The sequence below is a fragment of the Andrena cerasifolii genome, chromosome 8 (assembly GCF_050908995.1).
Source record: "Andrena cerasifolii isolate SP2316 chromosome 8, iyAndCera1_principal, whole genome shotgun sequence".
NCBI lineage: Eukaryota > Metazoa > Arthropoda > Insecta > Hymenoptera > Andrenidae > Andrena > Andrena cerasifolii.
Genome location: NC_135125.1, coordinates 7,652,670 through 7,680,654, shown reverse-complemented (window position 1 = coordinate 7,680,654; position 27,985 = coordinate 7,652,670). Strand labels below are relative to the sequence as shown.

General features: G+C 42.8%; 1 protein-coding gene and 1 long non-coding RNA gene across 12 annotated transcripts in view; one reads left to right on the top strand and one right to left on the bottom strand.

Annotated features, from left to right (window-relative positions):
• Nucleotides 1-27,985, bottom strand: part of LOC143372042 (uncharacterized) — a 114,886-nt gene that overhangs the window by 10,544 nt on the left and 76,357 nt on the right. The window contains exons 6-11 of one of the 11 annotated variants that reach the window (XM_076817854.1): nucleotides 26,192-26,435; nucleotides 22,416-22,642; nucleotides 19,040-19,244; nucleotides 13,795-14,154; nucleotides 4,037-4,304; nucleotides 328-523 (exon numbers count right to left, since the gene is read on the bottom strand). In XM_076817854.1, coding sequence (XP_076673969.1) covers nucleotides 466-523; nucleotides 4,037-4,304; nucleotides 13,795-14,154; nucleotides 19,040-19,244; nucleotides 22,416-22,642; nucleotides 26,192-26,435 — 1,362 coding nt within the window. In that variant the 3' untranslated portion in view covers nucleotides 328-465. Of the gene's footprint in view, nucleotides 1-327; nucleotides 524-4,036; nucleotides 4,305-13,794; nucleotides 14,155-19,039; nucleotides 19,245-22,415; nucleotides 22,643-26,191; nucleotides 26,436-27,985 lie in introns of those variants that run through there. The other 10 variants (XM_076817855.1, XM_076817846.1, XM_076817847.1 and 7 more) reach the window with 10 other exon arrangements.
• LOC143372056 (uncharacterized) lies at nucleotides 10,266-12,202 on the top strand. Its single transcript, XR_013086193.1, has 2 exons — nucleotides 10,266-10,401; nucleotides 10,432-12,202. It is a non-coding gene; the product is annotated as an uncharacterized LOC143372056 (long non-coding RNA).

Sequence of the window (27,985 nt, the reverse complement as noted above, 5' to 3'; positions counted from 1 at the left end):
CCTCGCGCTACTATCGAGTACCGACGTGGACCACGCGTCTCTACCGTGATCCTGAGGTCAGTAGAAGCGTCAACGACAAACGGAGTACGTCTCCGTCTTTTCAAAGAAAGAAAGAAAGAAAGATAGAGAGAGAGAGAAAAAAAATAAAAGAAACAACAGGGAAAAGAAGATAGAGAAACGTCACCCTGCCGAGTGCCCTTTAAGCTTCGTAGTGCGGAGAACGGAACAACTCGTTAACCAAAGGCAAGCACCAAGTAAAGGAACGGAAAGGGGTCTAGAACGAAGGCAAAAATCTTGAAAGTGGCCTTACGAATTCGGCATATTTCTAAATCGTTCGCGTCCCCTGCGTAATCGGCGGTTTCGGTCGGCGTCATTAACGTAATTAGCTCCGGGTCCCAGAATGGCTAGTTTCGGCGCCGCTAAATTCGTCTCTGATCGATAAGCCTCGCATCGAGACGTCTGAATTCAGAGGAGGCGAGACGCTACGAATCCGCCTCCCTGAACTTTAGACGACGTTTCTTCTCTGTAAAGGTGTAAAACAACGTAAGTTGCAACTGAAAGGTAACAAAATAGAGAGAGAGAGAGCGAGAGAGAGAGAGAGAGAGAGAGATAAATATAGAGAACTAAAGAAACGTGAAACATCGCGCGTCGCGTTTTCTTCGTCGCCCGACGACTTTCATTGCTTCCTGTCGCCGAATCGTGGCTGATGATGACGCAAGCGATCGGGGGAAACGGAGATCGATGGGGAACGATGCGAACATTGCAACGGGAACTCTGTTCAAGGATAAATGTTCCTTATGCACCGTGCGCTGCGACGGTGTCAACGTTTCAATCTTTCCATATTGTGATTCGCGTTCCCTTGCTCTTCAGTCCTTTTTAGAGCGCGCGTGAATAAACGGGCAGAGTGTGCAGTTGGCTCGATTTTTTTACAAAAATGGTAATGGTTTTGCGTGCGTAATTGGACGACCGATAAACTTTAATTCTGACAAAAGTTTTGCGATGTTCGGAATAATTGAAAGAGCAGATTCGCGCGTTCTTCGTGCCCCGGGCAAATGGAATAGGAGCCTCTTCGCATCAGAATTTTATATTGTTAATATATTAAATGGAAACAGTAGCGGACAGAAAAGTTACCACGTTTTCGAACCACTGCTCTACCTCTATTATTTTTCAACATCAAAACTGCAGCATCTGCCCAATATGCATATTCTGATAGAGAATTGAAAACTGTACGAAACCCAGGTAGAGTTGAATTTGTTTAACTGATAAACAAAATTCCTACATAACATTAAACAACACCGTTTTAAAGCTGTTAAGAAGTTACCACTTTTGAAAAGTAACAAAATAATCTGAAATTTCGCGAAGGCACCTTCTGCTTTTAGGACGGCCTAAAAGAATACAGAAAGTGGTAACTCCTTTGTCGGTCCCAAAAATGTGTGACTCCGTTGAATGTCATAAAATTTTTTTAGTTAGTTACGTAAATTCAATTTTAACTGGGTTTTATACAGCTTTCGATAATTATCCATCAGAATACGTACATTAAACAGATACCACAGCTCCAAGTTGACGTTAAAGGGTAGCAGAAAGAAAGCAAATCGAAAGAGTGGTAACTATTTTGCCCGCTACTGTGTTAAAAATATTAAAAAATATATTAAAAAAGTACCAATTACCAAGAAAGTGTCCCGTGCGAAGAGGCCCCACGTTTCTGTGAAGCAACTTATTTTAGGGACACCCCCGCGAGCAACGCAATTGCTGCGAAAGTATAGGAGAAACGCGAACACCGTCTTAATACGAGGAAAATGGAAGATTATAGAAAAAATAGAGAACAGAGTAGAGGCAGAGTGGGGTAGAAGGTGAGGGTTGTGTATGTGTACGTGTGAGGGGCGAGTGGCGGCGACGAGGCGAAGAGAAACGCAAGCGGAGCGCATAAATTGAGGACGAGATAGGCGGACGGTGGTTTCGCGATTCAAATGTTAACATGTAACTTTCATGCTTGCTGATTAGAATAATTATGCGGGAACGAGAATTGCAGAGGACACGTTTCTTTATCGAGTTTACCATTCATTTCTTCCATTTATCCTGCATTATATTTCTGGGCCCCAGCGCTTTTATAGTAGGGTGGAAATGATGTCACGGTCGCGATATAGGAGTCCAATGAATCAGTTATATGTCCCAGAATGACGTTAGTTCTTAAATTATCTGACTGTGCTGTGTACTCTAGTGACTGCTTGCTTATGAATTTTAAATGGACGCTTCGGATTCAGATTCGAATTGAGGTATGGATCTCTAGATGGATTCGGCCTTCACTGACACGTTTCTCGACGGAGAAGATTCTACGTAAATCTTTGCTAAATTATTCGAGGATCTAACATTCTTTTACATTGATGGAATTCAATTGTTCGTAAGTGGTTAAAATAATCGCCAAACTCAAACTTGACTCTGGTCGAAGTTAGAGCAAAGTGTAAAAAGTTTTCCTCGGCTAATTAAATTGATACGGGTATAAAAAGTGAATTGAACTATTAATGTTTCAGCTGAGAACTTTTCACCCCTTATTACGATTCTTAAACTGCCGATATGAGTTAAGGTTGTACATAATACTGTGATATATTGCTCAGACTGATACTTGTATAAAAGCCCTGAAATGGAATATTAAATATTATTAAATGCTATTAACCCTCCGTGGTCACATCTTCTTACAATCACAAATTGGTTATTTTAGAGTTACCAATCTCGTATTTTTGAATCTTTTAACTTTCTAGTGATAATTGTACATTCGTAATACTCATACGATCATGCTCTAATATTAAATATTCTAGAAACGTAGATTTTGATATGTTGAAATTTGTATTTGAAAACATAGTGGATAAAAGCGAATTTTTGGGTTAAAATTCACCAAGCTTTTAAATTTAATTATTAAGGTCTAAGAATCTACAGAAATTATGGCAAAGACATCCTGGTGACCACGAAGGGTGAAATGTACAGCGAGTATAGTATATTCTGTTAGCTTAGTTGATTAAGTTGACCACAGGCAAATATAGTCGCAATATACTCTACCATACCCTCTGTGCAATATAATATCTGAATAATTGCGTTTTAATTCATATATCTGTTCATCCGACCTATGAGACAATATTATGTACATCTTAACGTATATTGGCGGTTCAAGAATTGTATCATAATTCTAAGCAATCAGGTGGAAATGCCAGCAGCCAAAACTTAGTGTCTTACTCCAATTCTTTTCTTATACATAGCATCTTAAATTCCATGTTCCACTTGGATCTTAATTCACTGATGGCCCAACAGCAAATAGGTACCTACTACTGCACCGCCAAACGCATCTAAACTTCAGTAATCAAACAAGACAAGACTCTAGATACACAACAACCCCCGTTTCATCAACTTTTCCTTTAGTACACTCAACATAGCCCCACTCTACTAGCCATCTAGTAAATACTTCACCCTACGAGGGACAGAGGCAATCCAAAACCAGGGCCCGATCTAACTCTTCCGCCGCTCTGAGCAAAAATGGTTTTTGCTACCCTTTACATTTAATTATAAACAATTATTTCGAAATCTAATCTCTAACAGCGAGTGAAATTGCTTGTAAGTATCTGTTGAATAACAAAAGTCTTACCTACTTCTCTACCGCTTTTCAAGCAGTCTCACTGTTTCATTGGTTTCTATTGATTTTAAATCTTCCCCTTCTACCGACTTTACAGCTCTGGGCAGTTGACCTGCTTGCGCCCCCTAGATCGGGCCCTGACCAAGTCAATCACAGTGGGCTCCCTTACAATTAGACAAGACCCACCCAACGCATCTGGAAATTCTACGAGCATCCCTTAATTTGTCACAAGCCCGATGATTCCATGTTAACATCTGACCCGACCGCCGCGCGATTGGACAACACAGGACCCAACACACAGGCACGCGCTCGCGCACAAGATGCACACACACATAGAGAGGACGTAGGATGTACACAAGATTAGGTTTTTGAGCTCTCGAATCCCTCGAGAGGATCTGCCTCAGAACGAAAACTTACATAGTCCTCCTACCTTGGAGGTCTTGGCGTAGGTCGCTGCAGCTCTTCCCGGCTTTCGCATTAGCCTGGCCGACGTTAGTTCGATGTCGCATGGTGGCGGATGTACCGGTTACGACGGGTCCTGGCCCAGGACTCGGGGTACGCGACGCGGATGGCAGCCCGAGGAGGGAGTCAAGGACGTCCTCCAGGGTCGTGGAGCCGGGGCTCGGTTTGTTCCGCAGAAGAGCTGCCGTCGCCATCGCCTCGTCCGTATCGCTCTGGCCCGATCCTAATCGGTTGCATGCAGGGGTCAAGAAAGAGACAGAGACGTGTCCGCGTCATCCTCTTGGCCTCGAACCTTCCGTTTGTTCGTTCGTTCTATGATACAGTAGATCCGTCCCTCGTCCTGTCGCGTTACGTCTCGTCACGTCGCCGTGTCTCGTGCTCGATTTTCTATAGTCTCGTAACTCGGAGCGGTTGCTTCAAGTAGCCGTCGATTGGCACACTGTGCAGTGGAAAGGGAGGAAGTGGCGACTGTTAATCTATTGTAATATGTACTTTCTGTTTCCACTGCACGGTTCATGCTCCGTAGCTTTCTTTAGGCTTTGCAATCCCCTTTTTTTTGGTAGCTGGCATTGACTGGGGAATTTGAATTGCGAATGCCAGTGGCACAGGAAGGCTGGCCTTTAGCTTGTTTGGATAGGTTTTTGCTTGAATTTTGGAAACTATTCTGGAAGCTGAATTGCATTTGTGGGACAGTAGTGGTTGTGCCAAGTTCTCCATCTACTTCACCCAAGTGACGGTATCTGGTTGATGAGAATTGGGCTACTAATGCATTTAGTTAGTCAGAGATCCACTTGGAGAGGGACGTTTAATAGTCATTCCATTAAGAAGGGGAGACTATCTGGATGGGATTAAGATCTATACAGAAGACAATTGTTATTGATAACTCCTACAATATTAGACGTTAATGGTTAATCACTTTTGTAACAAATCACCTGATTCACTTCTAATGTTAATTAGAACAGTGATGAGCAACCCACGGCCCGGGGCCGCATCTTTTGAACTGTAAAAGATATCGGAATGAATTTTGCGCCAAAAAATAGGATAAAATTATCCCCTTGTAATATTGTATAATTATAATTCGCGCGTGAGCAACTATTCTCGAGAATGAAAATTTTAAAAAGTGATCGTCGCAATCGACTCGCTGACGAACGATTAAATGATTGTGTTAGAGTAGCAGTTTCGAATATCGCATCCAATATTGAGAAACTCGTTTATGAGAAACAGAAGCAAGTATCTCGTTAAGCAAATTTCAAAAGTTATTGAATTTCATTTAATTAGAAAAATATGTGTATATATACCTGCTTATATTATAATATATAGGTAGGTATATATTACTGTGTATATATTACTAAGAAACAGTAAAGCAAATTTAAAAAAACGTTTCACTGTAAATCAATGTCAGATATAACAAATGCATCCCATAAATTAAAATTCTTTGATTAGTATATTTATGTATTTAATATTGCGGCCCGCATACAACTGCGTTCCATATAAGAGCGTACCAACGCCCCTACCGATTTGCGACCGATCTGCGCAGCTCCCACGGATCTGACACGCGCGATTGGTCGTAACACTTTCGCGGTTGGTCGTAGCACTGTCCCTGCCGGTTTACTACCAATCAACAGTGTATCCCTGCGCGAAACGAGTATGCTCTAATGTGGAACGCAGTGTAGAGTAGTAGCTTTCCACTTGTGGCCCCTTCGGACCAAAGGTTGCTCACCACTGAATTAGAATTTAACTGGTTTTAATATTGCGCAAAGCCAGTAGATGATGCTGCGATCATCTTGGATGACACGAATACAGGGAATAAGTATCTTCCTTCGATGTTGTGCCATTTTGTGCAAGATTCAAGATTTTAAAAAAGCAATCTTGCAACTTAAGATATTTCTTATTCGGCAACAACGCTCAATCACCTAGATTTTCAATACTTATGTATAACCTTATACGTATTCAAATATTGTAAAATATTATACTGCCATCTTCGTAAATAAAATTTCTTTCGCATTAAAGTATCAAATTAAAATTTTGAATGCTGATCTACTGTGCTACGTCGGACCTATTTGCATTTAATAGTCTCTGAAATGATCTGGAACAGTAATCTTTTAAAATCCAAGCAGCCTTTATCCAAATCTTCATCTCCTCTTACAACCACCGTGTCCAAAACAATTTAATAAATTCCTCCCGCATTATCACCGACCGTGAAATAAAAATACTAAAGTCCATACGGTACGTGGCAATCAGCTGAAACGTGAATTCCAACAGTAACGCGAATACATTCCACTAACAGAACTCCGAGTTTCAATATCAAACAAGTATCGTATGACCATCGATAGCTACTTGAAGCACTTCTTACTGAAAGCATGGTGCGTGGGGCTCGGCGTGTACACGCGCAAGGGTCGAAGAACCTCTCAGCCGGCCATCAACGTAGGGTGCTCGTCACATATTTCGCTGGGGTGTTTGTCAAGGATCCTCAAACGCGCCACTCTTCCGGCCAACGTCTCTCATTTCCCCCCTAACGATCCCCATTCTTCAACCGACACCCAAAACGCTCGCTTTAACTACACCTCCCCCTGTCGATTGCAACACAGTTCTTCGCATCATTCCTTGACAAACGCGCATAGCAATTTCGACGACCCTGAATACGCGCGTTCTTACCTCGCTCGAGCCTCAAAGAAGCCCCGGTGTGACCCGTCCCCGCGTCGCAATTGCTATAAAGACCCCACCGAACATCTGATCCACCCCTCAGGGGCGAGCCGTGACGAGCATCCTCGGTTTCCGTCGCAGCGAATGCTTCGAGCAGTGCCGTCGTGGTGGCGAATCGAGCAAACGTCAAGCACACCGTTCGCAGAACTCGAAAATAAGGGGTTAGGGGGGGGGGCTAGGGGAGGATGAAGGCGTCGCGAGCGTTCGAGCGCTCGGACGCCGTTAGCAGAGATCCTCGACGAGCCGCGAGGATACGAGCCCGTGGCATTTCGATTTCTCCGTACGTACGTGGTTTTCTCGGATGCGTCGCGAGTGGAGTTACGGCTGGCTCACGAACGGGAAAAATCAATGAAAGCAAAGAAGAAAAGTGTGTGAGGGGAGAGGAGAGGGGGAGAGACTGTAGACGCCCTTGATTTTTCTTCACCTCTCCGTCTACTTCTCTACGGTTTCTACGTGTTATATGGTTACTCTACTATTGCGACACAGCTGCAGCACAACTACCAAGACGCTGATAACGCTAGCCAGCCTAGTTCTATGGCGGGTGTTCGGGCGGGCCTCGCGAAAGCGCCGGGAGGCAGAAAGACGAAGCTGAAGGCGGTTCACTTTGAACCGACGTTCACGGGCAGCCTCGTTCCCTTACCGGAAGGAACGGCGGAAGAGTTTCTTCTTCTTTTTTTTTTTTTACCTCCCCCTCTCTCCACGCTTCACGCTCTATTTCCGGCTGGAAATATCGCGCTCGCCGCTCGCGGATCGCGCGGATGCAACGGCGAGCCGCGTCGGGCTCGGCGAGACAATAGGCAGAGAGAGAGGGAGGGGGAAAAATGGAACCGAACCAAAGGCAAAAGCGACGGCGATGGCGAAACAAATACCAGCACTTACCGTGACGACACAAGCAGAACGCATCAACCAAATTAATCGATAACACGTACGTGTGCTGGGGCGAGTGATTGTAACCTGGCGCCTCGGATAACGTTCCTGGTATGCTGCGGGGGCTTCTCAGCAAGCGTACGTTCTGCTCGATGGCTCGCACTTAGTGCTTGGAAGTAGCTTTCTTATATGTAACTGTTTCTAAGATTCCATGGGAACCTTGACTTTCCTGCGAGTGGAATATGGTGTCTTTTTACTTAGTCCTGTGCCATTTTTTTTGTACGTAGTTGATGCAAAGAGGGGCTCGGTCAATGTTGTTTTATAGTCGTGATTAGATTAGCTTCAACTTGAATTTCTTAATACTGCTGAAAATGGGTAAATTTTTAGCATATCGGTGGCTGATTTGACTTGGACGTACCACTTTGTCTGGAAACGAGCAGACGTCTTTTTCTTTTTTTCTCTTCGCGCTTTAAAAGGCCCCGCGGTCCAGAAAAAGCTCATCGTAAATTTTGCGGGGCCCTAAGCATAGATATTTAGTATTATAAAATTTCTATCAACGGCCCCGCGGTCCACGTAAAGCTCATCGTAACCGCGGGGCCCTATGCATAGATATTTATTATTATAAAATTTCTTTAAAAGATCATCGCAAATTTTGCGGGGCCCTATGCATGGATATTTATTATTATACAAATTTAGAACTGCATGTATTTAGGCATTTGCGTTTTTGGGCCCCGCACAATTTTGGAACCCGGCCTCGCAAATTTGTATCTCTCTATGGAATGAAAACGTGAACGGAGCCTCGAAATATAACGCGGAACAGACATGTGCGTAACAAAGAATTTCGATTAAAGGGTTAGTGTGGTCAAGAATTTACCTAATTACAGCAGGAGCGAGGAATTCGTAAGAACAATAATTCAACGCCACCTTATGACCGTGGCATTGTCGGTAATTGCATACTCTTCTTTGCATCAGCTAGAAGGCTCTGTAAAAGAAAACACCGCGCTCCATTAAAAGAAAGTCAAGGCCACCTTGTGATCCTAAGAGCTAGCAGTCTCATAAAAAGTTACTATCAACCGTTCTATGGGACCCATTGACCAAACAATACATATTGTCTAACAAGGCGATCTTCAGGTTTGGCAATTTCGGAAAATTTTTATACTTAGCGTACGCGCAGGTCTTCGCTCGGTCATTAATCTCCCGAAACAGTAAGACGCGCTTTTCAGTCAAATTCGAGAAAATCTACTTTGAATTTCACCGAAATACGCGTGCATCGTAGGCGCCTGAGGGGCACGCGTTTACGATGCACTCTTGATTTTCATCTTATTTTTGTCTGTATAATCACCCCTAGAGTATTAACCATAGTTAGAGGGACACTCTGTATATAAGGGAACCCAGAATTTTTCAACATCGATAGTCTCGAATTTGACTAAAAAGCACGCCTCACTGCTTTAGGAAATTAATGTCCGAGTGAAGACCTCGCCTACACTAAGTATTAAAATTTTCTGAAATTGCCACCCCTGAAGGTCCCCATGTAAGGTAATGCTATGAAACACAATGGAATCATTTAAGGCGCTAAGCTGCAGTCACTCACCCTTTACGTATAGACTCGACTAAATAGAAATACTGGAAACAGAGGTTGGGGGTGCGATGTTGAGGGGTAAGAAGTACTCGCATCGAATCATAAAGAATATAAAGAGAAGAAATAGATAGATATAGATCGGAGTGGTCAGGGGTTTGGAGAAATAGAGGGAGAGAGAGAGAGAGAGAGAGAGAGAAAGAAAGAGAGAGAGAGGGAGAGAGAGAGAGAGAGAGAGTGAAAGACTCATTCGCAGAAAAATTCTGAAAACGTGAGGGTGGGGTGGAAACAGGGCCGTCAACGCAAACAACACAAACCGGGGTAGTGACAATAATTTATTGTTTGTCAAAGGGTAATTACGCTCTACAAAGAAATGATAAATCGTTGGTGTGTGTATCCGGACAATAAGTACGGAATTACTTAAGAAAAGGCAAAAAAAAAAGCACCGGCACGCAGAACCGTCCGGTACGAAACGGGAGACAGTGGGAGGGATCAGAGTGGCAGAGGGACAGAGAGAGAGAGAGAGAGAGAGAGAGAAAGAGAGGCCGCGAACGATTCGTGTGATCGATCGACCGATAGCGGATGCAACGTTCACGAATTGATAGCTGAGGCGAAACGAGCAGACGAGAGAGAGAGAGAGAGAAAACAGGGAGAGAGAGAAGAAAAAAGATGGGACAGAGAACTCGTGAATACACGTCGTGCTTTACCGACGGTTCTGCGAACACTGCACTCGTAATTAAATGAGTAACAATAATAATGGCATAATAATAATTAATAATAATTAATGACAATAATAATAACAATAATAATAATAATAATAATAATAATAATAATAATAATAATAATAATAATATCAACGCGTTTGCAAGTAATAATGAACGGTGTGTATACGAATAATACGTAACTGTGTTCTTTCCGTTTGTATACATACATATATATATATATATATATATATATATATATAAAGTATTCGTAAATTTATGTATGTATATACCGAGAGCTACCTATAGATAAAAAATATATATATATATATGTATAAACGTGGATAACTTTACAGTAAACATACATGAACGCAAAAAGAAGTAACCATATCTACTGGTAAAGAGTGGAGGAGAGACTAATCCGACAAGACGGGGGAGTTTCGCACAAAGATACGTGGGAGGCGATAATACGTGTGGATAGAGAGAGAGAGAGAGAGAGAGAGAGAGAGAGAGAGCAAAAGGGGGATCGTAGATACTCGTGGAGGATGCAAACGTAGGGGTGGTTGGGGGATCTTCTTCGGGGGGTCTTCCAACGACGAGGGGGACGGTCGTAACAAAGTAACAAAGTTTACTACAAAATATGCTCGATGGTGAGATAATGACGATGGTAGTAATAATAAAAAGAACAATCGAATGGTGTGTAAAAACGAACGAGGCTTATAAAAAGTCTACTGGGAGGTCCGCCGACCGAGACGAGTCGAGAGACCGCCCGTGGAATGACTCAATATGCGGGCAACGTGGACGAGAATCCAAGAGGCACCTTCGAGACAGATCTCCCAGCTTTCGCAGACGAATTTCCGTTGATTCTGATCTTGACATTGTTTTTTATTTTTTTTTCTTTGCACGAAAGGCACGAAGATCGCCTTCTGGATTCAACTTCCACGCTCAACAGAGAGAATTTCGAGAAGGAGCGCGTAGAAAAGAATTGCCCTGGTGTGTGCTTGAGTTTTCTTTCTTCCTGTATCTTTTTTTTTTGTGCGTGGTGATCAAGGTGTACGAGATTGATCCAGACCCTCGAGCAGCTATGTTAGCGTACGGTTTACGAGTATGTACCAAGCTGACGAAAACGATCGACGGAAAGAACAGATAGCGGCAATCGACGTGGGCGTGTAACTGTAATCTGGAATTTGGTGACTTTAAATGTACGGATCGAACTGTCGATTGGTCGAGTTGCTCTTTAAACAACCCACTAGTCTTGCACCGGCACTGACAACGAAAGCACTGCAAGTGAATTTCCCGTTGAAGGGTACTGCGACCATAAGCGATAGAAAATTGTAGGATAGCCGACCGAGGCAGAAGGAGGTGGTTCTTAACGCTGTCCTATTTAGAGAGATGGCAGAGATTTCGAGACAGATTCGCTTTACGAACCACCCCCTCGGATTTCAGCCCTCGAAGATTAAATCCGTACTGCACCGTTTCGAATTAAATTCAAACTTCGCATCTGACGACGTACTCCTGCGTAGAATTATTTTACAGCTAGTTCGTTGCGTTCCTCGATTACGCCACTATAGAAATCTCTAACATTTCATATGTATTGCTTTTTTATAATATACTGTAGGATGGAAGGTACAGTGAGCGTAAATCGAGCGATTTTTGAGCCTTGAGTTGATTACTCTAAATACGAGATAATTGCACTTGCATAGTTAAGAGACTAAAAGCTATCCTTAATACGACGATAACGTAACGTGAAAATTTCTCAGAAAAATATCTACCGTCTCCTGTAACATCAACCGCTTCGAGTTATAAATTATATCTCTCTTACAATCATCTCAACGACTTCTAAGTTAATCTAATCCAACGAGATTTGTAACAATGTCTTCTTAGAAGGTTTAAAAACACTCGGGCAGAGACGTCGAGGTTCTTGCTTAATCGCAAGACTGCGAAATCATCCTTTCTTTCTCGAATTTCTTTTGCGCGTCACCTAATCTATAATGCGAAAAGAGAAGTGGCCACGTATACGAGAAAGTAGGGCAGCAATGAGAATCGTGAACAAGTATGAACAGTGCGAAAACTGTGTATAAGGTACAAGAGCAATATACATACATGTATAGGCTTGATTCAATTTCCTGGGACGCGTCGATACTTTAACAGGTAAATAAACCGTCGAATAAGGGAAGACTTATAAGTACAATTATTATTTTTCGAGGTATAACATTTCACCACAGGTATATTAAACTATTTCGTAACTTTATCATTTCACGGAGAAGAAATATTGGAAGAGAAATTCCAATATCAATAAGCAAATGTACACAAATGGATTTTATCATTGTGGATTCTCAATAAATCATTCGATCATTATTTAATAATATTTATTCTAAAGAGGACCTCCAGTTTCAGTCGAAACGTTGAAGGTGAAATGTATCAATGTTAAACGTCACCTTCATTCTTTAACGCAAAGTCAAATTAAACAGCCACCTCTTTTCCCACCTCCCGTTAACAGAAAAAAATAAATTCTGAGCGCGCCATGCTCGCGAAGCATTCCTTTCTTCGTTTACGATTAGAGTCAGCCTCTAAAGTATCGACACGCGGTCGCGAACCACCCTGAACCCGCGACTTTCCAACGTTCCATCGATTCTCAACAATCAAGATATTATCGTGCGACGTGTAAAAAGGTAAAACCATGAACGGAACATCAGCTGCGAGAAACTATGTACAAAACAGCGAAAGCATTCGGGGTGCAACTAAAGAATGTCCTTGCTTTCGCGGCGAAGAATAAATGTCATGCCTCCGATTAACTTGCCCTTAATTCCAACGAGTTACAAAAATAATTTCCCCCGCGACAGAAGCCCGCGCTCGAATATCTCCGTTGATTCGAGAGCGTCGATTTCGATTCCCCGCGAGCTTTCCAAATCCTCGGAGGCGATGGTCACGCGGCGAGTCGTGAGATCACAACGAGCTGCAGGATGTAAGTCGAGGAAGTAGCCGGTGCCAAAGGCGCGTACGATTACGAGTTTGATTAACGTCGTCCAAGCAGACCAGTCTCGAAAGCACGTCAGAGAAGGCTCTTCCGAGAAGATCGTTCACTGCTCCCTGCCAAGTTCCGCGGGGAATTAGCGGACAGTTCCTGAGGAACGGCCAGAAATCGCGCGAAGAATGTGTCACCGATAGGACGGATGAAATGTCGAAATAATTCTCAGCGAGATAACAGCCAACAGGTTTGGGAGCTTGTCAAAGTGCGAAAGGACACCGACACAGAAATGTCAGAAGGCAACAAACGTTCCCTAAGAATCTTCTAGCCAGCAACGTTATCTTTCTTCCACTTCACCCGAGACACTACCAATTTCCTTGCCATCAGCAAGCTAGATGTACACCGCCGTTCATAAGTATTAGAACAAAATGCGACATTTCGCTGGTTTTAATTTAAAATACCAAATAGAGGAAAATTTCTTAGAGTTCTTCGATAAATTCGCAACTTCTTTCACAATTATTGTCCTAATATTAACGAACGGCAGTGCATCCTCCTCGAGGAGCAGCCATCCCAAGGACCATCAACTGTAGAGCTACACCTTCGAAAAGCTTGCCAGCTACCCAAAACCAAGGAAACACTTCCGAGAAGCGTAGCAATGCTCTAGGAGCCTCTATCGTAGAGTGGACAGCACGAAGGATCTTCCAGGGCACCATGGGAATCGTGTTCGTCAGCTTAGGTGGATCGAAGCGGCGGACCAAGGCCGCTAGGTGCCGTTTGGTATCGCGGTACCGACCGTGTTCCCTGCTGCCGAAAGAAGAGGACGTTCGCGACTGTACGTGTTCTCTCGTTTCGATCTGGTTTCTGTTTTTGGCTTTCCGCTAGGCGAGCAGCAACTCACCGCGGTGATGGCGTGGCTGTTGCTGCTGCGGCTGTTGATGGTGAAGCTGACGATGGTGATGATGATGATGGTAGTGGTGGTGATAATTTAGGGACGAGGATGGTGACGGGCAAAGGCTTCCGCCGCCGCCCAGCTGCTGTTGCTGCTGTAGCTGCTGCTGCTGGCCATCGTCGCGGGTCGGCGTCAAGTCCAAGAACAGGCCCGAAGTGGCGGAGTCGATGCAACTGCAGGACTCGGTGCCTGTCGCGTTGCAGCCGGGGCAACAGTCGGTCTCCGTGGCCAAACTCATCGGCGTCTCAGGCGAGTCCACGGGCCTCGTGCCAACGAACGAGCTCTCCATCCAACACAGCTTCACGCTCCCTTCGAGGACAAGTTTCATTTCATTAGATGGCATCGTGAAGAAGCCACCGTGCCCGGTGGCTCCTTTTACGATCGATCGGCCCGCGACACGTCCCGGGGAACTCGTCAACCAAGAGGAAACGTGGCGATGCGATCGCCGCGGCTCGTTACACCGAGCGCCGTGGCTCGGTAAGCTTCGCAGGCCACGCTGCTGTCGGGGTGCGTTTTTAGGCGTGCAACGCGCGGTACGGAAGCGGTTTTGCAAGTACCTCACTGTTCCTCAGTTTTGGGGAATGTAATATGTTCTTATGTCTGTATGGCGTGAGCAGGGCTCTGAGAAACATTGGGATATGTATTTCCTTAACTTTTAGAGCAGTGGTCAGAAGAGACTGTAGACCATTAGAAATAATTATATCTGATACATTGAGGATTACTGAGATAGGTCAGTGGTATTGACATAATACATAAACTTTCTTTTGACCACCACTGTATATGTATAGGTACCTCGCTTATTTTTACAACATGTAAAGTAAACGTAAATTACAGTGAAAGATGAGGCCTCCATTATGTTAAATCAGAAATACTATTAGTAGTATATGTTTCATTTAAAATTTGTATCTGGAATGGAGAATTTTTCGAACACTTGTGCTTTTTGCTCGCCAATTTTAAACATTTAAACTATTTAAACAACAGCATTCGAATGAATTTATACTTTCCAAATGCATTATTCCAAATGTATTTAATAACACATAAATATGTGTATCTACGTGGACGAAACAGAGAGGAAAATTAAATGGATCGCAGAGTAATATTTCTGAAGCTAACCGAGATATGAATTTTGTGGTTCACAGAAATTAATCTCTTAGGAACATGCTATGACCAAATTATCGATCTCCTGAGTGAAAGCATATGGCTCACACAAAGGTCGTTTGGATTTCTTTAAATAACAATGTGTATTCTTAAACATCTACATTTGTGACCCACGTCTTGACGATTAAAGGGGGAATCCTATTCTTTAGGTTAAAAACATAGCGAAATTTTAGAGCTTTCAATCTGAAAACTCTCCACACTCCTCATAAAATTTTCGTACTTTTCTTCTGACTCTTCAAATTATGGCTACATACGTATACAGTTAAAGTTGTTAAAATTTCAGATGAATCAAATCGCTAGTTTCTTAAAAAAAATCCCCAATTCTGCTATGTTTTTAGCCCAAGGAATAGAATTCCCCCCTTAAACTGTCCATGCACGATCAAGCCCCGATGAACAAGTAGTGAAAATACATCACATAGAAGATATTCAGTTGTTACCAAAAATCCCCAATCACCTTTCAATACTAAAACTGTATCCACTAGTATATTCGCCAAGGAATTGAAAATCTAACGTAATTGTAATCAAACGTATCCACAGAGCAAACTACAATGCAATTGGCCTGGGTCTGACAGCATACTGGGCGCTTCCACTGGCCCGTCTGATCCGATAAGGACACAGTTCACTAAACTGACCAAAAAAGAAATCCCTTACCTACTTTCTTCCCTAATATAACCCCGATATGACCTCGACAGTGCATGGGCATTTCACACGTCAAGAACGACCTTTTCAATTCATACCAACCTAGCAGAGATGCTAGAAAAGTTTGTCAGTTGCCTCGTGAAGCACCTGGTATCATATTACAATCAAAAGAAAGACTACAATGAATTCCTCGGTGCATACTCAGCTTGCACCGATCTCCCAACTCTAATTTAGACTACCAAAGCCCAGTAGACATGACTCAACGCAAGGACAGACATTTCAAAAACTATATTCCACCCATTATCGCCCACGCAGTGCGCTAGCATTCGCTATTAAAATCAACCCTTTACAGGCGCTTCGTCCGCTTTCTACACCGCGCATTGCACACGTGGCAGTACACCCTCGCGTTCCAATAACTCCCTTACCACGTTCTCGCTACGCTCAAAGCTGCGCAAATTATCCTCTAGCACTAACGAGCCTCAAAACGGCTCGGCGCACGAGTCTCTGATTAATTCGTATTAGTGAAGCTCTACCAGGGAAATATTAATTACAGCGCAACACAAGCCAGTGTACAGATCTCGACAGAACAGTGGTATCGGCGTACACGTTGTTATTGACGTATTCGTACGCGGCGTACAGTTAGTAGAAACGTAGGGAAACCAAGCGTTTCGCAGAGTTTTAGGAGGCTGGGCCGTACCGTCGACGGCCGAGGGTCCAACGAGCAGTGTCCTCGGTGTTAATGCGTCAAGCGGCGAACAATCGACGGAGCAGACGTTTCGGAGACGTGTGTGTGTGTGTGTACGTGGACACGAGGTAACAGGCGGCCACGTGCTATCTTCACGCTGTTCTCTCGGTGTTTGTTTTAATTTCGTCTTAAGGTCGGCCGAGCGACGGGCAAGTTCGCCCGCACCGAGAGGAGCGTACACCGAAGACAGAGGGGTGATGATTTAAACCTCAGGGTAATCTATTTCGGTGGCGCGACGACTACGGGGCTACAAGGCTATCGAAATAGCGACCAGTCGCCTCTGCATACTTTCGGCGGGACTTTTCGGCGATTAAAGGCCAGGGCAGACGAAGGCGGCGAGGAAACGACAGAGAGGAAGGTTTCGGCCGAGATCTTTCCGCCATTCCTTCTACCACCGGCCACAATTTTCTCTCTTTTTTTTTCGCACGGCGCGACCTTGAGCGGATCTGTTCACCAGGACCACGGTTTCGTGTCAAGGCTGGCGTCTGGCGTGTTTCGGGAATTTCCGGCGACCACCCGGGTACACGCATCGCTGGCGATGGCTCGTCGATGCCGATCGCGGCGGGAGAACTCTTCCGGTAGGGTGATCCTCGTCGCGTTGCTTGCTGGATCGTCACTTCTTCGTGAAACGGTTTAACTCTTCTACAACGAACGCTGGGTCATTTTGATCCAACTTTGACAAAGTCGATCGCGAGATGTTATATTTGTGTCCGAAATGACACCAAATGTAGCATAAGATGCCGAAATTGCGGTGAATTTATTTGCAAAAATCATACTGGAAATGCACCTGTTTTATGTATGCAAAAATACATAAATAATTCTTTGTTACTTATTTATGTGCGATTATATATGTATATGTATTTGTACTTTTAATTAATTCATTCGTTTTCTATTCAAAATTACTTCGCGAAACCCGTGTACGATAGAAATGTTGCTATGGGTCGAAATGACCCTACATTCGTCTCACGCGACCATGTCCACCATCCGTCTTCCGAGGGTTAACCCCTTACCACATGGTTCGCCGTGCATATCTCGCAACAGTTTTAAAGAAAACTTGTCAGAATAACCAACGTTTATTCCAACAGCTTTCGGAGCGAAGAAACTGCTTTAGAGACTGACTTGAAAGGAACTACATTAATAGTAGAATAACGCGTGGAATAATAATTGATTTGGAAACAAGATAAGGCAACGAAATAATGAAAGAGATAGCAAGAGTGAAAGGATGATATTCCGAAATATAATACTCCTATACCTTCTGAAGCGCGACACAGGTTCAAAGGCAGTACAAATCCCAAAAAGGCAGTACAAATCCCAAAAAGGCAGTACCGTAGTTTCGATCTACAGGAGAATTTCGTGTCCCAATTTCGTGCCTACTAAACTACGGAAGTCACCAGTAATAACAGTGAAGACCAAAAATATCAAAATAGGAATAAACAACGCGAGGAAGTAACTGGGGATCTTGCAGCAAAAGGGGTGTAGCTCCATCTTTAGCAACTTCAAGTAAATTAGAAAAGACTGTTTATAAAATTATTGCTTTGACTTAATATTAAACAGCGAACACTAATAGAAAAATATGTATTTTCACGCAATAAGTAGTAGTTACTAAGTTGACAAATTTTCATCTCCATTTTCGGCGAAAAGATATGCTGTAATAAAAGTATTAATATTAATATTTCTATTTTTATTTATTTGCAATAAATCACTCATTTGTTATCAGATTTGCATCAAACGCGCACCAAACGACGTAGAATTGTCAAAAAAACAGCTGCACCCGTCTTGCTGCAAGGTCCTCAATTATTCAAGCACTTTCTCGTATCTATTACATCCTTTCCTACCCAATCAAGACTCCATCACGCTCGTGCGGTAAGGGGTTCGAAACTTCGAAACTTCTCTCTCTTGATTTGGTCGACGTCGCATTCAGAAGGCGGAAAGTCCACGAGAAAAATCATCCCCTCTGGTACAATCGAAGTTCCCGTCCCGAATGAAACTATTTACAAGACCTGCTCGAAAATCCTGACAGAACCTTCGTGTCAAATTCGAGCGGAGCAACATCGGTGGGACACGAGACGGCACGTGCAACTACTTCCAGGGAGGGGTTGTACGTTACAGCGAAAAGAGACAGGTCGAGTTTGCGCGTTAACGAAGGAGCTGCGATACTTTGAAAAGATCCAGCCGGTGTATTGCGAGCACGTTCAAGTACAGCATTCGCAGAATGAATGAGCCTGCACGTGTACGAGGATGCTCCAAGCTCTCTCTCGCCGTCAAAGGCGAGGCTCGTTGAATGGATGGGCATTCGAGGCAATTTTCGTTAGTAAACAGTGGGACGAACGGAGACAGCGAGCTGGTAGTGGTTCGAACTAGCGATAGAAACGAGTGGAACAACACAGATAGACAAAGGGAGCAACCGTTGATCGCGGTAGCATTCGATCGAAACGAGACAGAGTGAACTCGAACACGACAGAAGAATAGTAGAGAGAGAGAGAGAGAGAGAGAGAGAGAGAGGAGGCGTCTAGGCGTCGCGCAGACTGGATGCAGAGACACAGAGAACACACCAAGATGGAAAACTCAAAATTACCTTTGTCGTGGAGAGTAAAAGTGGTTGATGGTTGGTGGTGGTGGGATGGTTTTTGGCATGGGTTGTTTAGTGCTCACCTCTGGGGCTGGTCGACCTTGCTCCGCCCCTGTCGTCCCAGTCTTCGGGTCGAGGTCGAGGCGACAGCCTGCCACCTCCAGCAACCTCCTGACCGCTTTGCACGTAGTGCACAATGGCCGAGGTTACTTCCTTTATCGAGTTCCTTACTTCTAGCTGCTGATTCGTTGTCTGCTGCTGCTGCTGCTGTTGATGCTGCTGTTGCTGCTGCACCGTTGGAAACACACGCTTTCATTTCTCCATGCGCACAGTTACTCGCGAAAGTAGCCGCTCATCCCATACGTGTAACATATTTTCATTATTTAAGTAACGTTAAACATTTCGTTAATATATTTTCACTTGGTAACAGCTACCAAAGAAAGGCTCAAAGAGATTTTGCCCGAAAAAAATGGAACGAGATAAGCCTGAATTTCACAGAAAATTGGAAAATTAATCGCAGGAATATTTGAAGAATGTTAAGTTTTAGTAATTACGTTTGTATACATTGAATATTTCTTTGCACGATCTTTACTACGTTCACGGATAATAGTTTTTTTTTTTAATTAACTATGTACAATTTTTCAATTGAACGCACCCAGAAGAAACGTATATTAATCAAGCTTTATATTAATGTGAATCACAATTGCAGATTCTTTCTTTGAAGCGAAGTACATATGTTACATGTAGGGTGGATACTTTTGTGAGTATCACTGTATTTGATTTATCGATGTGATGTATTTTATTCTATACGTGAAGATAGAAGGGTTCTTTTATACGGTACGTAGCAGAATTATGGGACAAATTGAAACGTGGAAATTGCTCGTGTAATAAGGAATTGAACAGTCACTTGTCATTTTGCAATCTGCGGTTTCGATTTTCAAAATTCAGAAAGTCGAGGTTTGGGAGGCCTACTTCCAGCGTGAGCTATTTGAACGTAGCACTATTAATTTATCTCATTGTCACATCGCTCGATATTCGGTTTTCACTTTCATTGCAAAATGAACGTTTCGAGAGGGTTCTGGAGGAGTTCCTTTCCCTATCGCGGCGCGAGTAATACTGGCTGCCCGATGTTACGCTCGACAAGTGAATGAACGTTTACTTTGAAATTCAGGTAGAAAAACTGCGAGGCAGGTTGTTGAGAATGGTCAGAGACTTGGTTTGTGGTAGAAGAATGAGCACGAAAAGAGGGTCACTTGTGTGTGTGATTTATAATTGAGTAAGAACAAGAAAGAATTGAAATTCCTTTTATTATATAGTAAATACGCCCATCCTTTCAGTTTTATTCCTAGTCTCCTTTTCTTTTTTCTAAAGGTACTATAAACACTGTCTACAATTCAATAATGACAGTGATAAAAAAAAGAGAAGGGCATAGCGAAATTTAGTTCTTAATTCATCAGTATCACGCTGTTTCACGTTTTTTAAATATCTGACTCTGCATTTTTGGTTAAAGACAGACAAAAAATTTGATTATTCCTCTTTTGAAAACGAAGTTCCAGATTGCAAAACGGAGGAGGAATTTTTTTTATTCCTTTCACCATGAGGAACTTGCGCATTTCTGTTTGCCCCGCAATTTTGGAATTGCCATACTTATAAACAAGAAGATCCATTATATTATAACAGTTCTTGCTCCACCAGGAAGTATAAATAAGAATCGTTATGACCTGATGCTTTTAAAAATTTCAAAATTCTTCGGCCTGATACAAAAGTAGAAGTTACCATATTATTTGCTTCTTTGAATCGAACACTTCTTTCCTCAGACGACAGTAGCTGTTTTGCAGAATCACTTAACATCAATATGTGAAAGTACGAAATTCAAAGATCCCACAAATGCTCGGGTGTTTACAGAATTATGACCGTTAATATTTTATTAATTAATCCTGCCACTCCATTGAAATCTGCCTGAAAAAGGGGACTTTCGCATATGACTTTTTATGACACTGTGCTTTTCTTGCACCTTTATTTTACCTTTCGAATTTTTTTCTCGAATATTCTGCCTGGTTATACGAACAAGCTAGTAAAAATTGTTTTACGTTGAGGGGAGCCAATTGAAGGAAAGAGGATGGTTGAAAATTTCCATTACCTTTGTATTTCATTTTAACGATTTTATAGCAGTATCCACGATTCTACGAATACAACAATTATCTGCTTTGACCATTACCGTGTATGTATTATACTGCTATGTATTGTCCCTCGAACACGCCGTTCAATTAACCAATCGAGGGAATATTCGTCAAGAGTGTCGATACAGAAGTGGCAAAGCGAGCAACCGCGAAATAGGCTGGCTTAATGGGGGATCAATTTTTCCGCAGCGAAACAATTAAAGTCCACGAAGTCGAACGAAATCGACGGGCAATTTAACTTTACAGAGGATTTACCTTTAACTGGTTTCGCGTAACAGTCAATTTGTCGCGGGTTGCAAAGGCCACGAGACGCCGAAACCGAGGATTCCTGCCAGAATTTTCTAATTATAGAAGCCTCGCCGCATTTGCGCGCTGTCTGCGCAAATTAAAAATAAATTGGACAAAGAGGAAAGCGAGGTGAACGTGGGCAGGACAAGGGTCAGCCACGGTCGCATCAACGGTTCGAGGCCAAATTCTGCATGCGCGAAATTCGCGAATAATTCTAAACGGCTAAAAGCGCCGAGCTGCAAATGACAAATTCAATCGGGCGATCTGCGTAATCTGTTTCATTATCCATTTATTAATCCGCCGTCAGAGGACAGTTTACGTAGACACTCAGTTTCCCGCGAATGATGGCCAATAAAGTGGTCCGATCTCTTTCCAATAAACGGATATTATGGCGAAATTAACTGAAAATAATTCGAAATAAAGATTCCAGATTGGTTCTATCGACAAATACTGGCAATCATATGTAAATAGTTTTTGCTTGCATTTTAGTGAAATATTTAACAGTTATCAGGGCTAATAAAATGTTTAATATAAATATTAGTGGTAATCACATGGTGTCCCATTAATTCTGTTACACATTTTATTTATGAAACCATTGACACTATCGACCTGGAATATTTTCAACTATACGAAAAAATATCTGAGAAAGAAAGTGTTCGTTTCAAAGAAATAAATATCAGTGTTTTCATGAAATTCGGTTCATGGTCATGTTTCTCTGAATTCCAAACTTATCCATACTTATCTGTCTCTTGATACTACGTATTACCTATTCCCTCTCTCAAATGAAGTGCATCCACAATTTCCACTAGTAAATTTTCGAAATATTTGTCTACGCTTCTTTGCACTCATTTATAGCTACCTGCACTGATAAACAATCGCACTAGGGAACTATAGTTCGTTCCCCGAGTCGAATATAAAAATCCTTTTATCACTTCCAATATTCTCCGGAATGATCCGAAAAGCTAATGTTGTGATTGCTTCCAAGAATGACACAAACCTTGTTTGCTGCTTGCAACTGGGGAAGAATACCCTGAGCAAGACGTTCCGCCGGTGTTCGTGGATTCGTCAATCGTTCCTGAGAACGCCAGCCCAAGTACGGCTGCCGATGGTTGAAAGACGACCTCGCCGAACTTGCTGGCGAACTTCCGGCGCTGTTCAGCAGGCTGGTACTCCATCTCGAAAATACAGGTGGCGTGGGACTTGGACTTAGAAGGGCACCTAAACAAAATCGTCAGAAACCATTTTCCAATACCCTTCAGTCATTATTTTATTATAATATACCTATCTCTAGTGTACGCATAACTACTGACTAGGGTGGAGCGAAACAAAAAATCAGAATTGTGTGATTGTTTCCCAATAGTGAAAAAAGCTTGCCTTTAATATTACAGATTAAGCCCGCAAAAGCTAGATTCTGTCGAAAAAAAATTGAAGTGCCGCAAGAACCTTGAAGTATTAGGTAACTTTTTGCTTTTTTTTAAACAAGTTTTTAAAGATCTGTATGTGGTAATTTTTTAATAGTCTTGACACGTTCACTGTTCACACCTCCAGCGTACCTACTCGTCTTTCATGCGTCCAACAAAGCAACAGAACGTTTAGTTTAAACATTTGCGTTATCATTTGTATGTTGTATAATATATCGTCACTCCTTCATCGTAGCAGTCAGATAGGATACACGGCTAGGAAATCTAACGAGTAAGTTAGTTTCTTTTAAAAAGAAAATCTATCGTGTGATCAAATAAAATTCGTAAGATTAATAGAAATAATAATCTTTAAGTGACTTGCGGTACCTTAAAACATTTATTGATGAGGTACTGATTTTGACAGCTTAAGTACAATTATAAAAGGCAACTTTTGCGAGCTATTGGAAGTCATGAAGAATAAAAAGAATGTGCCCCTTATTTCGTTCCACCCTACTACTGACTCCACATCTCTAGAAATATTTGTTTACTATAATTTTCTCTATATTAATCGACACTCTGTTATCAGTACTTCACGAGCTATCAATCATCTTAGCATCTCCTAGTTCCTCCCACTGGAACTTCCCAAACTTTGCCCTATTTTATCGCCTCTCTGCTTCCTCCAAATCTCATCAAACCTGTTCATTATTTAATGCCTTCAGCTACAATTAATTAATATTTCACAACTAAAAGACTCAGTTTGATACCAGTCCAATCCCAGTTCCTATCATTTCCCATTCCCAGTCTCAGACACGACCCAGCACTGTTTTAGCCGAAGCTGTAGTTCGTTTATACTTGATTTAATAGATGTTCGTTGTGCAATGCTGTACTTCGCTCTATTCTTGTGCCCACTGCATAAGAAAGATCGTACGAAAGTTCTGCGACTGTTTACCCGAGGAATGCCATCGGTATGCAGAGCAAATATACGTAGATAAAATAGTTTCAAGTTTAAAGGCTGCAGCGTGTACATACATAGCGATACCACGATGGAATCTGGACTCGTTTTACAGGCAGCGCGTTACTCGATCCGTCTTTGGAACGGATTACAGTGGAAGACTTTGATCGACGGTTTTGTAAGTCGAGTAATATGTTGCTCGGGGAGCTTTCAACGGTGGAATATAAAAGCTTGGCAGCTGTCTAACACTGGCAGGATGCGTGAGCACTAGAACACGCGAACTCTACGTTACTCGCAATAACAATCAAATTCCAATATCCGCCAATGTGTTTTCCGGTAACCAGTTGCGCTACATTCTTTCATTTGCCTTCGGTAAACAGTATCGCTTGTTTCGGTGTTTAAACTCACTTCTGTGTATTAAAAAAATTAGCATCATAAAATTAGTATTTAAAAAAAAAACCTGCGATAACTCTAAGGGCTGATTTCACCCCTTCGAAGTGAACTTCCGCGGAAAAAAGAAATTGCTCCTTGCGTACTCCAATATTCTTTACGTTCGCGCGAAGTTTCATTGAAATCAGAATTTTCGGGTCGGAAACATTTCCTTGTAACCGGAATATTCACGAGATTCGCTTCCAGGGGTGAATTAAAGTTACTCTTGACTGCCCTCAACTAAATCCAGCCGGTCGAAATTCGTAGCCCTTTAAATCCCGTAATTAAGGGCCCTCCCTTAACAAATTGTGTTCTCTCGTTAGAAGCGTCCTTGAACGTCGTCGAGGCACCCTACGAGCCCCGACCCTACTGCAGCGGCCCGATGTGGGTTGCCACGGTTTAACTCCCCCGCCACTGCCAGACGACGGGCAGGGCCGAGAATTAATCGAGTTAACTTGCCCCGCTAAATTTATTAGCCACTTCCTATTACCCATTACCCGCCGTGACCGGAGAATATCCACGGCTACGTCGACGGGACGAGAGAAACGGAGACGCGCATAAATGAAATTGGCCGACACTCACGCCCGCTACGGGCTAATTTCGGACGCCACTTGCCTTTTTACGAGGAGCAGCGGCGCGAGCGAATCTCGACGATACGTACCGCGCCACGCTCGGCGCGAAACATGTCAACAGCCTGGCTTATCACCTGTTTGCAGGTGACCCTCGCATTTACGCGATGAGGAAGAATACTAATTTCCGCAGTTGTGCCCGATATTAACGCTTTCAGCGGCGCAAGCTTTTGCTGAATGCTTCGTTGCTTCTACAGCGACAGTTTTGTACTACAAAGTGTTTTGTCCCTAAATTACGTAAAGGTAATTCTGGCGATTTCTTACCCCCTTCCTCCCCAAGTATAAAAATTCCCAAGATTATATATTCCAAACCCTCCCCCCTTTGCCTTACGTAATATTTTTTACATTGCATTTCTTGCAGTTATTAAAATTCTTTTAAAGGTTTACATAGTTCGTTTGACTCGGTTTCGTGTGCGCGATGAAAAGTCGTTTTTAAGCTACTGATATTGGAAATTTGGTTAAAAGAATATTATGTAAGACGCTACGTAACTGCCGCCCCTTTAAAAGCCTTACATAATTTAAGGACGACAATATACGAAGAGTATATTCTGGATTCTGAACTTGGTTTGCTTTGGAAGTAACTACTCAGAGATTTTTGGACACCGCTCTCTATGCTTTTCAGAAAATTTCCACGTGGAAGCAGGACCAACTCGTGCGCAGGATGGAAGAAATTCCTTTCGGCGTGGAAACACGCCGGCGCCACTTCGAGTGTTAACGAGGAGTTCTAATAACGAAGGCTGTTAGAATGCATTAGAAAATTGTTCGAGAACAGGCTGATTTGTAAGTGGGATCGCCGCAAACGCCTTCGTAGCACTTCTCCCGCAAGTGTAACGCGGTAGCCGTTGAGCTAACACGTTCGCTGCGGTGCGGAGCGTGTTACGTACCGTATCAGATTTTGTGGCGTGGCAGCGAAGCTGTGACGCCTTGCTCTAAGCGATAACTTATGATTTTTCTGAATCTCTATTAACGGCACGGCGACCAGCGCGAGTTAACTCGTCAGCCTCGCTCAACGAGTTAACCACGCTGACTGCTATAGGGGTCACCCACGACCGTAGGAATTCCAGTGGTAACTTCTGGGCAACATTAATGCCACTTGAAACATTTCTATTTCTGACGCCACACATTTAAATCGATATAAGTAGCTGAATGGAAAAAGTGGGGCAATCACGTCGCAGTAAACCGCGTTAACCCCTTAGTTGCTCCAGTGCGAATGCAATTAGAGCAATCGCAACGTCCTTCTTAGTTAACAGATTAAAAGCCAGTCGGATTTTCATTTCGATTCCGAGGGCGTCGATCTGACGGATCATTGGCTCCAGCTGAGAATCATTGTATAATGTTTCTTTGACACGGTAATTACCTGTAGTCGGCTGTCTGTTGGAAGACGACGAAAGGGACGAGAGGGAAGTGGTTTTCGAGCCCAGAGCACGCCATCCTCCGTGCTGCGACGCGTCCGAGTGCCTCTTCAACCGGAAACCATCGCGAGCCGCGGGAGAATTCTTGTACCAATCGGGGACGTTCAGCCGCTGCAGAGACCTCTGTACTCTGAGCTCGTGCTCACTTGGCACCCGTTCGCCAACTTTCTGCAGCTCGTTCTCCGGCGGCTGCAAAGCAAAGGCAACGATCAGTAACAGCGTAGAAATTAACTTTAGAGACCGTTGGTTGATAGTAATGTTAAATGCTAGGTAATAACGTTTTACTTAAGAATTTTGTACGTATGTCTTTGTTGTTAAATACAAAAAACAATGGAATTATATTCAGGATATAGGCCAGTTTCGAGCAGTATCTTTGAATGCTTGTAACACGAATTGTGGGAGGGCGAAGGTCAGAAATTTGCACAAAACGTTGTAATTATTCTCGGTAATTTCTGGGTCTTTTTAAAGAACGCGAAACACCCATTAATCCTATCTCATGTATTAAACGTGAGAACCACGCCATGCTGATTATGACTTCCACGTTGCGCAATTGGCGATGTGCGTTTTGTGACGTAATCATCGCGCATCGATGGAATTTCTTTTCTGTGATTCTGATTCACCTGTTATGTACCAATAGTGCGCGTCGCGGCAAAATATTTTCTTTCATAGAGTCACTGGTGTTAGGAGAGTACGTTGGATAATTATTTAATATGTTGTGCGTAAAATTAAGTATTTTTTATTGCAATGAACCAAGTTAGTCCAAATGCTTCGAGACCAGTAAGCGTTTGGAAAGAAAGTGTCTTACACAGGGAGATTTTAGAAATCAAAGTACATTTGCTTTTTTAAACGAAACTGCAACGAGGTAAAGGAAATAATTCAACCAGATCGATTCTCTTTCCATTACGAATCTCCAGCAAAAGTAGCAACAGGCCCACGAAATGTAATAATAATTTTCTGGAAAAAATCACAAGCATATTTCAACCCCTGAAATCACTCTATACACAGAACGATCCTAATCCTAATATCTCTGAAGGGATTCAAGCTAAACTTATCCTCTTCTGTTGATCTTACCCGATGAAAATATTTTCGAGTCAGAGCACAGCACTTTCTATGCTGCACGTTTTAAAACAACCTCATTTTCCAAATTTCCAAACTACATACGGAGGGTCCATAAGCCAATCAGTGTAAGTCCAATTTTCCCTGAAATTGTATTATGTACCTCGAAACACTTGCAGTTGATAAATCAATTAAATCACTACTTTCGTATGTAAGCAATAAATGACGGTACTTATATTGACCACGAGATTGCTAGGCAAAATTATTCACAGGACAATAAATTTCGGATTTAATGCTAATGGACTTACACTGATCGGCTTCTAAATCCTCCATATTCATTATTCTTGGAATTTTTCAGTTGCACCTTACGAAAAGAATAGAGATTCTTCGGCAGTACATTTATCTCGGTGATAAATAAGAAATCACACTCGCGCGACAGCGGCAGACGAAGCGTTAACGGGTTCTAATGAATTTCGATGTTTTAATATTAAGACAGACGTGTCATCGAGTGACAGAGGGGCTCGAAAAGTATTGACGATTTCGAGTAAATCGACGATACGCCATGGACAAACGGTTCGAGAGGGAAATATCGAGGCCGAATGAAATGCTCGGAGTGCACTCATTGGAAAGCCCTCGTTGGGAGAGTAACCGCTAAAAAGCGTTTTCCAATGTCACGGAACTGC